Source organism: Pyxicephalus adspersus, chromosome 5 (genome assembly GCF_032062135.1).
Source record: "Pyxicephalus adspersus chromosome 5, UCB_Pads_2.0, whole genome shotgun sequence".
Lineage (NCBI taxonomy): Eukaryota > Metazoa > Chordata > Amphibia > Anura > Pyxicephalidae > Pyxicephalus > Pyxicephalus adspersus.
The window spans coordinates 31324287-31336837 of record NC_092862.1 but is presented as its reverse complement, the minus strand read 5'-3'; the positions used below and the strand labels follow the sequence as shown (position 1 = coordinate 31336837).

General features: G+C 38.6%; 1 protein-coding gene across 1 annotated transcript; it reads right to left on the bottom strand.

Moving 5' to 3' along the window:
• Window positions 1-2993: 2993 nt before the first annotated feature.
• Window positions 2994-10785, bottom strand: ELOC (elongin C). The gene is made up of 4 exons (XM_072411047.1): window positions 10677-10785; window positions 7710-7755; window positions 5221-5364; window positions 2994-3420 (listed from the first exon to the last, which is right to left on the bottom strand). Exons 2-4 carry the CDS (start codon window positions 7711-7713, stop codon window positions 3230-3232), a joined length of 339 nt encoding a protein of 112 aa, XP_072267148.1. The 5' UTR covers window positions 7714-7755; window positions 10677-10785; the 3' UTR covers window positions 2994-3229.
• Between the last annotated feature and the right edge of the window lie 1766 nt (window positions 10786-12551).

The window sequence follows — 12551 nt, the reverse complement described above, 5'->3', positions numbered from 1 at the left end:
TAGTTATAAATATTTTTCATTTGAGAAAAAAATGTTTTGTGTGGCTTGCGCTATTTGGTAAACTGAGAAAAAACTAATGGGTATGACCTGAACTCAGACAACTTTCTCAGCTAATTAAGAGTAACCCAGATAAGCTTTTCAGTGAGTGAAAACTGATAGGGCACTGGGATGGAGGCAGTATGGGTTACATTACTAGCAGCAGATATTCCGTATAAGGTCCTCTGCACAGAAAATAGTTCACTCAAACTTGATTATGCATAACGTTGCCATTTCAAGTTTTTTTTATCACTAATACACTGTAGTATATTACCTGTAAGTGCATAGTTTAAATGATAAATTGTTTACTCCAACTTGGTCACCGATGGTCTCAAGTTCTGTAGTCGCTGCTAAACACTCGGCCTGGTTCCAAGCAATATTGGATCAAAGGCACTAAAAATGTTATACAATGAGGTTGGCAAAAGCATGACGGTGTTCTTGTTTGCTCCCCTTTGTGTGAATTTCTGAGTACCGCTAAATCTACACTGGGCTCTGATCACTATCCTGTAGCCGACGACAGTCCACTAACTAGTGATCTGATACTTGGTTTGGAGAAGTTACCTCAACTGTACATTTATGGGTGCTATGGTGTTTGTGGCATGAGTTGGGGTGGGAGGGAGTGCAAGTGGTTTTTACCCAAGTGATGTTCGTATTACATTCATTTATTTGTTTCAGGGGTTTACAGTTTGTAATACATTTGAATACATTCCCTGTTCTATGTTCACAAGTTATGTGAAATATTTCTTTTTTACTAAATCTCAACAGATTACACAAAAAATTATTTGTTAGTTAATTTTCTCTGACTTCTAGATTTTCAAAATTGCTTTTCAATGTTAAGAATTAAAAAAAAAATTATTAGATTACCCACTAGATGAAGCTTCTGGTAGTTCAATTCAATTTGAAACCCCTATTTAACGTACAGCGCTTCATATGTTGGCACTTTATAAATATATGTTAATAAATAAAAATAGTGTTTTTCCTAAAAGGATGTAGTTTTCCAAGTTTTATTAAAGTAAATGTAAATAGGAACAAGTTAATGTTAACACCTATAACTAATAAACATTTTAAAATTGACCTGAACTCGGGATGTTTTTGAAATAAAGGTATGAGTATGTTCTTTGAAGTCATATTACATAAATACCTGTACTTACTTTATAGTCCTTTGTATAAGATATTCTAATTTCTAATTGTCCATTCTGTCCGTTGATGAGCAGGAAGTGAGTGACTGCACCCTCCCTCCCGTATAATTACTAATCTGTCAATCACCCTTTTTCACTCAGATATAATGTACACTACCATTACAGACCGGGTTCTAAAAAATCCAGCTTGCCCGATTGCTGTTCTCATCCTTCACCTTTAATACCTTGTAAATCACAGACTCAAAGTCGGTATTCAGCTCAGGTTTTCAAGTACCTAATTGTCAGTTATCTGCATGCTTGTCAGGTGGGTGACTAAAACTACAGAAACCAGAACAGCAGCTTTACACTCAGGCAATAGCATTGTTTAGAAGGTCAGCAATGGCGGCTTATATCTTCTCTCAAGGCTCTGTCCGCTTTTACTATGTAAGCAGATGACGTGAGCAGTGGACAGATTACTGCAAATCCTAAAAGTAAGCTTCATCTTCCACCCACAGAAAATGAAAATGGCAGTGCCCACTTTCAGAATGCAGCAGGTTTTTCAATGATCCTCGGGCACCAGTGGAATATCTACTACCATCGGAATAAATGAGGCAAGTATTGGGAACAGAACATAATAGGAGGGGATTTAGATTAGGATGATAATATAGATTTATAAAGTGCCAGCATATGCCATGGAGCTTTACACCTACAGTTGACAGACCAAAACATTCAAACATACCATGGTAGAGACATAGGTAATACAAGTACTATAGGCATACAGTATACTAGGTAGGGGGTACATAACAGAAAAAGTTGAGGCAATTATACATCATAACCATAACACATTTGTAGGAGTGGCCCTGCCCATAGGTGCTTACAGTCTAAAGGAGTAAAACACAAGGATTAGTAAACTGTGGTGTACTGACTCGGCTGGATATAGTTAGATAATATGCTTTTTTTTTGAAGCGGTGAGTAAAAGGTTGCCTTTAAAGATCTTCAGAGATAGGGAGTACCATACCGGTTGTGGATGGCAGAGGCAAGAAGAGGTTTGTAAGAAGTCTCAAATGTAGATATGGATTGCTGGAGTTCAGGTTTGCTGTAAAGAGAACAGCAGCTGTAAAGATTTGTGAAGTTCAGCAATGCAGGTGTTAGGAAATGACAATGCAGGCTGGTTTTGTTGTTTAAATGTGCATTAGAAGATGTTTCCTGGCTGGAGGACATCATCTAACCTTTTCATTCTCAACCTTTTTGTTCCTATCCTGCACTTTTTATTCACTGAATATCAGTTCCTTCAGTCAAGCTGGAAGTTAAGCATCACATGTTGGTATTACATAGGGCAATCTGCATACAAATGCAGAATTCAAAGTACACTCACTCCTCCCTACTAATGAAGACATCTTGATATTTCCAAACCTCTAACCAAAAGCCAGGCCACCATATTAGGGCCCAAGGTGCTATGATGTTTTCAGGGTGCTATGTACAGAGAACATATGTACCTTATCTTAAAACAGCATTAACTTCAACATTTTGAGCCAGGGTTATGTTAATTAAGTGTTTTGCCCACACTCTTTTTTTACTGACAGATCATATAACAACTCAAGAAGTGTCAGTCAGTACTAATGTTTCCATTTGTAAGGGTTTTATTTTCTGGTAAAAAGCATGACTGAGACCTGTTCTCCAAAAAGTCACTTTCTGTCCAGACAACAGAATACAAAAAAAATTATAGCCACACAGAGTGTAGATTTTTCAGAAATAATTAAACTGTCTTCCCATCAACTAATTCTCTCAATGGTATGATGGATCATGCCAGCAAGTAAGATCTGAACCAGGACGGCAACACCAAATTGTCAAACTGGTTTATTAATGTTACAGTGTGGGAAAAGAATATGTAAGACAGGAAGCAAAGCTTTTCAGTGCACTTGCTTTGCCAAAGTAGAATGAAGATACTGATACATACTGTACATTACTCAGAGAAGGATGCAAACATGCTACATGGAAAAAAAAAAAAAATACTAACCAAAACTGAGATTTTTAAATACGAAAGAAATCATTTAACATGGTAATTTCAACAGTATTCAACAGTCTAGGAAGTTTGCAGCCATCAGGAGCTCCAGTGCAATCTCTGGTGCAATAGGGAATTCTGGGATTTCTGTAGAGCTGTTTGTATAACGAACTTTGTAGGTAAAATACATGCAGACTTTGGATAGGACATGAGAGGGGATCTCTCTGAAATTCACTTCATTAGTTTCATTTTCAGCAAACTGACCTAAGTTGAAAAAAATAAATGAAAAAAGCAATTAGGTAAGTGTTTCTTTACAAAAAAAAAATTTTTTATGTAATTACTGACTTTTCAACAAACTGCTGGAAGAATAGAGATGACAGCCACAGCACATGAAGAATGAACCAGGCCATTGATTCTGTTTTTATATACAAGAAACTCAATATATCTTCTCCAGGAAGGATCAGACTTTAGGTCAGACAAAAATTGAATTTGTCTGACTTTACCAATAAGCAAAAATCAAACTGTAAAAAAGTAATACATTGAGCACCTTTGAAGAGTTAGACTATAATTCAGAAGAGCCATGATAATTATTAATGGAAATCTATCCATATATAGGAGCAAAGTCTCACTCATCTTGCTGTTTGTGGCCCAACTCCCCTAAAACATCCTGTCCTCGATCAGTGGTCTGAAGAGAAATAAAAACGCTGGGTTCAGTGGTCATGCCCACTATGTGTTAGGACTACCAGCAGCCATGTCACCCCCTTCAGGGTTGTGTTTAAATGGCAGCAACAAAAGGAGTCCACAGAGTTTATTAGGAAAGACGGACATAAAAACTTCGTTATAGGATAAAAGAGTGCATACTGGTTGATGTTAAAATATCCTTAATTTTGTATATAGTTTAGCTCTGCTTTTCATGCAGCAAAATATGGAAAGTTACTCTTGCATCATGAGTGGATTTTTTTTTGCTACAATAAAAAATGCACGGATGAACCCATACACAATATCAGATGTATGAAAACTGGAGCAAATGTTTGAGCTGAAGTATATTCTGGCTATATTTTACTTTCACCATGTGTGTAAGTTGGTTGGCAAGAGTTGTTATTATCATCATCTTGTATTTAAACAATGCTGACATATTATGCAGCGCTGTACAAACTCCATTGTTGTATGCGTGTAGTAAGACATTTTTTGTGTGTGTTTGTGTCCACAGCAGCCCCGTACATTGAAAGTCCAGGTTGTAAAACCAGCACATTCATAAGACTGCATATAATTAAATTAACTGCATTAAGTAAATATATTATTTGTGTTTGTAATTCTGCCCTGACACTTTTACACATTTCCCTAAACTTTGAGTTCATGGTAAAGATTTAAAACAACATTGTTACCATAAATTCACGAGAAAGTGTGAGAAAGATGATCTCCGTATCACATCTTCGGCATTTGATAACTATAAGGATATGCCGGATGTCCACTGCATTCCATGCTTCCACCCACCAACAGCTAAATCACTACAGCCCTACAAAGACACAGTGCTAATCTAGCAGATGGTAGGTGGAACCAAAATGCACAGCAGGAGATGCAGATATTCAACTCATCACACATTGTAAGATAATGAATATTTTCCAGCCTGTAAAGAATTAAGTCATGGTTAGCAGGAACATGTAGGCATTAGCTCTGTTTCAGAGGGTGCCCCACTTTTTTCGGCCTACAAAGCTGTTTTAAATGACAAGCCTACCCAACACTAGTTATTCCAGGTTATAAATGATGTACAAATAAATGGCCAAGGTTCATTTAATCTCTCAGGGACTGCAATCTCAGATGTGTCTGCACATGAATTGTAAAACAAACCAACACAAAACGACAATAAGAACTTTCTACAAAGACTCAGGGTCTTACTTCTAGTAACTATGATTATTCCTTATTTACAAACATTTTGATTATAAAGCAGGATTTCCCTTACAAACTTTTATTGTGTTAAAGTACTGCTGACAATATGCAATCGGATGGAATAAAAAAATTAATCAAGACACTTCTTTTATTGCTCAAAAGACATTTGACCCATACCTGGACCACTCAACATGGCTTTTATTGTTCCAGATGTTAATGCATGTTCACGTTTCACAATAAATTCATGGCCGTCAGAGGAAATCAATTTAACATACATAGCGTCTGGCCCTTCACAGCCACCGTATGTTTTCTCTTCACCATCTAGTAAAGAAAAGAAATATATCCTGAACATAAAAGAGAATTGCAAATCTTTTGACAGCAGAGTGTGTCTGGATCTTTTCTACATGTTGTAACACTTAGATCAAGGGTGTCAAATCTGGCCCGCAGCTTCCTTTTTTTTTGGCCCCAAAGAAATCCTAAATATGAATTGTAGCTGGCCTGCCGCTGCATTGGAATAGCACTGCTACTACAAATCACTCGCGTCTATAGACCAGCAGACTGTTTGGCCCGCATGGACTGTTTTATAGACGCAGGAAATTGTAGTAGCAGTGCTATTTCAGTTTCAAATTTAGGCCGGGACTTTGCCTACGTTTTTAATTTTGGCCCACAGTGTGTTTGAGTTTGACACCGCTGACTTAGATGAAATGCAGCCTGAAAATGCTAGCAATTATGGAATTATGAAATTTAAGGACAAAAAGTAAAAAAAAAAATTCCAAGCAAACACACAAAAACAAGAGGAGAGATACAGGAGAGCACTCAGTGTAGGCGTCACCAATCTGGTGGCATTTACTAGAACTCCATGGAATAAACAGAAGGCAGGGAAGAGGCTTGGAGTCCACAGTGTCCAGGCCTATCAAAAATATTTATATGGTGCTATGATGCCATACAGAAAGGCAAGGATCACAAGAATATCTACATCACTTTACACTTCCCTGGTGTTTTACGTGTAAAGGATAACATAAGATTAACATTTCTAGTCTGACAAACACAAGCAGCTGTCTGCCATTACTGTTCTGCATTCTGTTCTCAGCACGAATTCTCTCCAATGGAAGCGTTTTGTGTGGTCAGCTGCTGGACTAGCTCAAGATAACCACAGCACTTACAGCTTACCAGCTCAAGACAAAAATGTAGCTAGTGTGTAAAAGGTATCACAAACAAACATTTCATGATGGCCACAGAAGCAGATTGTAGTAAAAATAAATGTTTTTAAGGATACTGACAACTGTACTATCATAAGAGGCATGTGTGTGAATGTAGCATACAATGAAAACATTTTTATTTAGGATCTAATAGGATTCATTGAACATTGATATTCTGATCTTTATTTTAGGGACCACTGTGATTTTTTTTAGGGTCTGCTGAAATGGCAGTTAGAATGGGTTTTAATACTAAAGCCCCAAAATCCCTAAAGTCAAAAAAATATGACAGTTTACTGTATAGAAGGACCGGCTATGAATGTCCGAAAAAATCTGAAAAAACCAAAGGCACTTACAGTAGGAAAAGACCAAATTTCCTTAAATTGTCAAAGTGACGGCACATCAGAGCCACATCCCGCAAAGAACAGCAGTCAGTTCACTGACCAACTGAGATGTTAGGAGCAGATGTATTACCAAACCTACTGGTTGCTAAAATAAAAATCAAGATAGCCATGTTCAATAAATGTTATTAAATTCTAAATAAATGTTGTTTTCATTGTATGCTACATTCACACACATGCCTCTTGTGATAACAGTACAGTTACCTTATGGAAGCCCCTAAATGGATGGTGCCATAGCTGGTCAACTGTGATTTACCAAGACAACTGCAGATTTAAATGAAGGGATTATCCTCTGTGGGTATGAGGGTTTATTTTGGACCTCCAGCTCTCTTTGATCAATTACCATGCTGAAAGTTAACAGCTTACTGTAAAAATCCCAAAGGAAAGCAGAGCCATGGCACTTTACTCAATACCAATAAAAGAATTTCCTATATTTTTTATAGAAATGGAGATCTGAGCCTCTGACAAAACTACAGTACAAGACTGCAAGCACAAATCATGGTTGTGCAGTAACAAGTGATCAGTGCTTAAGAGAATCAGGAATAGTCATTATTGCACACTGACATTTTCTTGCATGGTCCTAACAATTTTCCTAAAGCATACAGGAAATGTAAATACATCTTTGAATTGTAGGTTGCCATTGCAGAATGCCATATAGCTTTCCTGTGCACGAGAACAAAGCACAGCCAAAGAATTCACAATTTAAGCGCCGTATAAAAAAATTGTGGGTTTGAACACTGGCAGAACTTCAAGCTCTAGGTACCTAAACAAGAATGTTCAGATTTCTTCCCACAATTGCTCTCACACACCAGGTACCGGCAATATTATAGCAAGTATAAACACTACAAAAAGTCAATTACTTGGTGCATGAGCTACAAATCCATTAAATAAAACTTTCACTGATCATTTTTTTTTCCCCCAAGCAACAAAACCACCAAGCAAAGTGATAATGTAGGTTCAGAAATCATGATATCACCTGCAAAACATTTATTCTAATAAAGGTAAATCATATATTTACTTCTCTTGGGACTCAATACAAAAAAAAAAAAAAAAAAAAGATTTTACATACCCATCCTATTTAGATGATTATCCGTCAGGAGAATGAATACACTGGTCTACAAAAAGGAAAAACAAACCTATTAGAATACACAAGTATACAGTTAGTGTTATCACAAAATAAAATAAACAATCATGTAATCACAATCACAGCACAGACACCATGAGCTATAAATAAATAGGGGTTTGTGGTGGTTTTAACAAAATGTTTGTAATGTCCTCAGGAACTGAATGTTGCCAACCCTTAGTACTATAGATAATGAAGAATCAAAGATAAGGAGGGTTTTTTGGCAAGGTATATTATTGTACTGAATGATACATCTCATATGACAATAGAGTCATACAGTAATAATCTAATGTTAGATTATTACTGTATAGTGCCCCCTTAAACCTAAAATGTCATGTGGTCTTCCAAGACCACAACTTCAGTCTGGTCCACTTGATGGAAAAAAAAATTTGTTTAGTCATATGAGATGTATAATTCAATACAATAACGTACCTTGCCAAAAAAAAACTCCTTTCCTTAGATTCTTCATTTACCATGAGTTATGGTTACACCTCGGCTGATTCATGTCATGCAGGTTCAGTCTGGTGGTTTTAGACAGCTTTACAAGCAGCAACAATCTTCTATAGAAAGTACAGGGATGTGAAAGCAGCCTAATATTTACCCCCCCATCCTCTGTAAACAATGTTCTAGGAAACATTTAGGCTATATACACACGTGCAATAATTGTCGTTGGAAAGGACCTTTCACGATCCTTTCCAACGACTACTGACTGCACGATGCATGAACGAGTGCTGTACATACAGCGCCATTCTTCTCTATAGAGAGGGGAGAAAATGACGAAACGGCACTGCGCGCCCTCCTCCTTCACTTCACCATTAAGATTGTTAGTCGTCCATCGTCTGTAGATCCGCCAGGGCGGTCGTTCGGACGATGAGCACTGTACACACACCAGATTCTCGTTCGATATCGGCCCTGAACTGATTATCGAGGACCATTGCACGTGTGTACCTATCCTTAGTATGAGAAAATAAAGTTCTGCCTCTACCAAAAATGGGTGCCACCAGAGACAAAGCACAGGATAAAGTTTGGGAAGATCAGCTGTATAGAAATGGGGTAAGGTAACTACACATTAACTTTCTTCTTTCCAGCAAAATTTAGAATATTTCTACAAGGACCACAGTTTAAAGGAAACCAGTAATAGGAAGAATATAGATGCTGCACCCGGCATTGACACTTTATCAGTGACCTGAAACAAGTGTGCAGCCCAGCTCAGAAATCCTTATCTTTATACTTGTTCCTAAACTACAAAAAACACCAGGAGGTAGTACTAAAAAAAACCAAGGCTGGGTACACACATGCAATAATTGTCATTGGAAAGGATCTTTCACGATGCATGAACGAGTGCTGTTTATACAGCACCACTCTGCTCTATGGAGAGAAGAGGGAGAGAACGACAGAGCGACACCCTGCTGTGCGCTCCCCCCCTTCGCTTCCAATAAGGTTGTTCATTGTCCATGGATTCGCCAGAACTGAGCCAATTGTCGGACGAGAACCATTGGACGTGTGTACATAGCCTAAGTCTGCGTACACAGGTCAGATGATTCTCGTCAAATAATTGCCTGAGGGTTGATAAAGGAGAATCTAGCGTGTGTACAGGGCTCATTGTCCTAATGACCCACTTAGCGGCCCTCACAGGAAGTGAATGGTAGCCCAACAGTTTGGGTTGTCACCTGAGAAATAGGTGAGGGGAAAATCCTCTAATGGGCCATGAAAATTTTGTAACTTTGGATTTCTCCCATTTTCTGTTCTGTTTTAAATAGAATTTAATTGGCAAAAGAAATAACCTGACAGTTTTAACCTTTTCCTAAAAATATTTTGCTGGTCATACATTTATAATCTTCAAACCTAACCACACACCTCACAATCTAATTGTACAATCTCCTTTAGATCTATTTATCATGCAGTGAATTAATAATAAACAATATTTATATAGCACCAACATATTACACAGCGCTGTACAATAAACAGGAGTTGCAATGACAGACAGATACAGACAGTGACACAGGAGGAGGAAAGAACCCTGCCCTGAAGAGCTTACAATTCCTGAGCAGGATCCTCTCCTCCTCCTGTGTCACTGTCTGTCTGTCATTTGCAACCCAAAGTGTACCTAAACTCACAATTTTCACTTTACATAAAAAGGTAGACAACCCTTTTAAGTAAGGTAAAAATTCTGTTGCTTCTTTTTTCTTGCAACACATCCCGGGAGGTTAATGGGTGCTCATGTGCATGCCTGAGCATCTGGGCCATGCACAGGGGGAGCCTTTTTGGGCAAAAAAAAATTGGCAATTTTTTTTTCATCCTACGTCACCCGATCTTGAGTCTGGCTCAGGTGACAGAGGAAGAAGAAAAGAAGATGGTGTGCCGGCTCCGGGATGACATGGGACCCGATGCAAGACACCCCCGGAGCGATCAGACTGCCCTGCCGGATTGAAGGTATTTTGTTTTGTTTTTTGCCATTTTGGGTTTAGTTCCTCTTTAAAGTACAGCGCTGTGTACTATGTTGGCGCTATATAAATCCTGTTTATTAATAATAAGTGAATACAATGTGCTCTGGTAACCATTTACATTACAATATTACAAGGAACCCAGACATGTAATGTACAATCAGATTATTATTGATGGCTGGGCTCTGACATACCAAGCCATGCAATGTGACAGCCAAGCCCGGATCCTAGCTGGTCCCCCGGGTTATGTAGCCGGTGATAGATCGTCATGGGACGATACACACGGCACAATCTATGCTGAACCTCTGTAAGCTCAGGCCCAGTACCCCAACTCCCCCACCAATCAGAACACAGGGAAGGGACAAAGAATGGAACCTAAACCCCTGGGGTGCTGTGAATGTAGTCACTGCCCTCGCCCCATGTGTCCCCCGCCCAGCATGATACAACGCCGGCACACAGCTCTCCTCACCCGGCCGCACCGCTTGCTTTCCTCCGGTGCTCTGATCGCTACCCCCTTAGCGACAGCAGCAACAATCACTTCCGGAAGGTCACGCCCAGTCACGGAGCGGAAGTGACGCCTTAATCATGCGCCCGCCTGGGGGAAGTCACGGTCTTGGCCATATTGGTTGAGCTGAGGAAGTTTTCTGAGATTTGTGTTGTGCTTCCTCCTCACACTGAACCCCACTCTCTAAAGGTTATATAATAAAAAGTGTTACATCTGTGTGAAAAGTAACGTGAATGTGAACAAGATCACCTAAATCATTAGTAACAACACACACAGGCTGTGCAGAACACAGCAGGGGCAATACAGATCCAGCTGCCCTCCACCTTCACAGTGCCCACAGGGAGCTCCCCTGGCAAGCCCTGTAGAAGAGCTCAGCAGAGAAGACACTTCTGATAGACAATGGGTTCTATTTATAAAACAGAATCTGACATTCCCTCTAACATTCCCTTGTAGGAATCTTCCAGGTCAATGTGTTTCAATGGGAGTAATTGATTCCCAGGAGGGAATGTTTGAGGGTATGTCAGATTCCCTGTGTCAAAAATAGAGCTCAATGAGCCTTGCAAGTAAATACCATTGACTAAATAATAATGCCACAACCCGAACATTCCAATAGAAAACACAACAACCCTTTTCAGGCATATAAACACTCATAATAATTATATATGCTATATATATATATATATATATATATATATATATATATATATATATATATATATATATATATATATATATATAAAATGCCAGCAAACCTTATTAAAATATCCATATTAAAACAAAGTTAGACATAAAATAACCTCCATAGGATTATAATAGATTGGTTTAAAGACAATTTTCCAACTCCACATGTTTTGCAGACATAAGAGTTCCATTCTTCAGGAGATAGATTTGAGACCTACCAGTAAGTGACCATGGCATATGACAAATAACAATTCTATAACATCCAACAATGCAATGAAACATTTACAACTCAAACATACACATTGGTTCAATGCTTACATAGATGGACCACAATTCCATTTAGCATATGTCCTTCTCTCTTGACTTAAAAGGGGAAGAGAAGGCAGAGTGATCAGATGGATCAGATCAGTGGAGCAGATCCTATTTATGGAGGGGCACTGAGGGTTACCAAAATCCCAGCTTGCATAAAAAAGAGGATATCCAGTGATTATCCCCCAATGTAAGAAATGTCATCCTTCTATTTTAAAGTATATGCTAACTTATCATCTACGCATGGGAAGCTGAGCAAAGCCGTGTCCAAGATTTAGTAATCTGACCTAGAATTTATCTAATCATATTCCTTAAAAAAATTGAGCCAATTCAATAGGGGTTGAAATCCATATCCATATTTAGAGATGGGCTCAATTTTTTGAGGAACCTTAGTGAGAAACACTGATCTAGTGTTTGGAAACACGCAACATGGAGTATATTTGTGCACATGGGACTGTCCCAGGGGTGGCAAACCACACTTCAGGTCAACACATTTGCATAGGTTGCCCCTGCGCTTACAGTGCAGTTATTTTTCTAGAGGAGGAAAAGCAACTGTACAGCCAAAAGCAACATTTTCATTCTGTGAAACAGCACTGTGGGTGTTGGGATGCTGTGGTCATGTGGTAAAACTCTGCAATGTATTTTTCATCTGAAATTAGCCCAAAATAAAAGGAGTAGGCATTGCCAGTAAAAAAATATTAATTTATTTAGAACCAAACTAAATGATTTCACCCAATAGGAGCACTAACAGTGGTGCCTGACAGCAATAGCCCAGCAAGCAAACATATGTATATGAGTCCCCCAGGCTTCCTATTCATTCTTGGTTGTACCCAAAGGCAGCAAGGATTT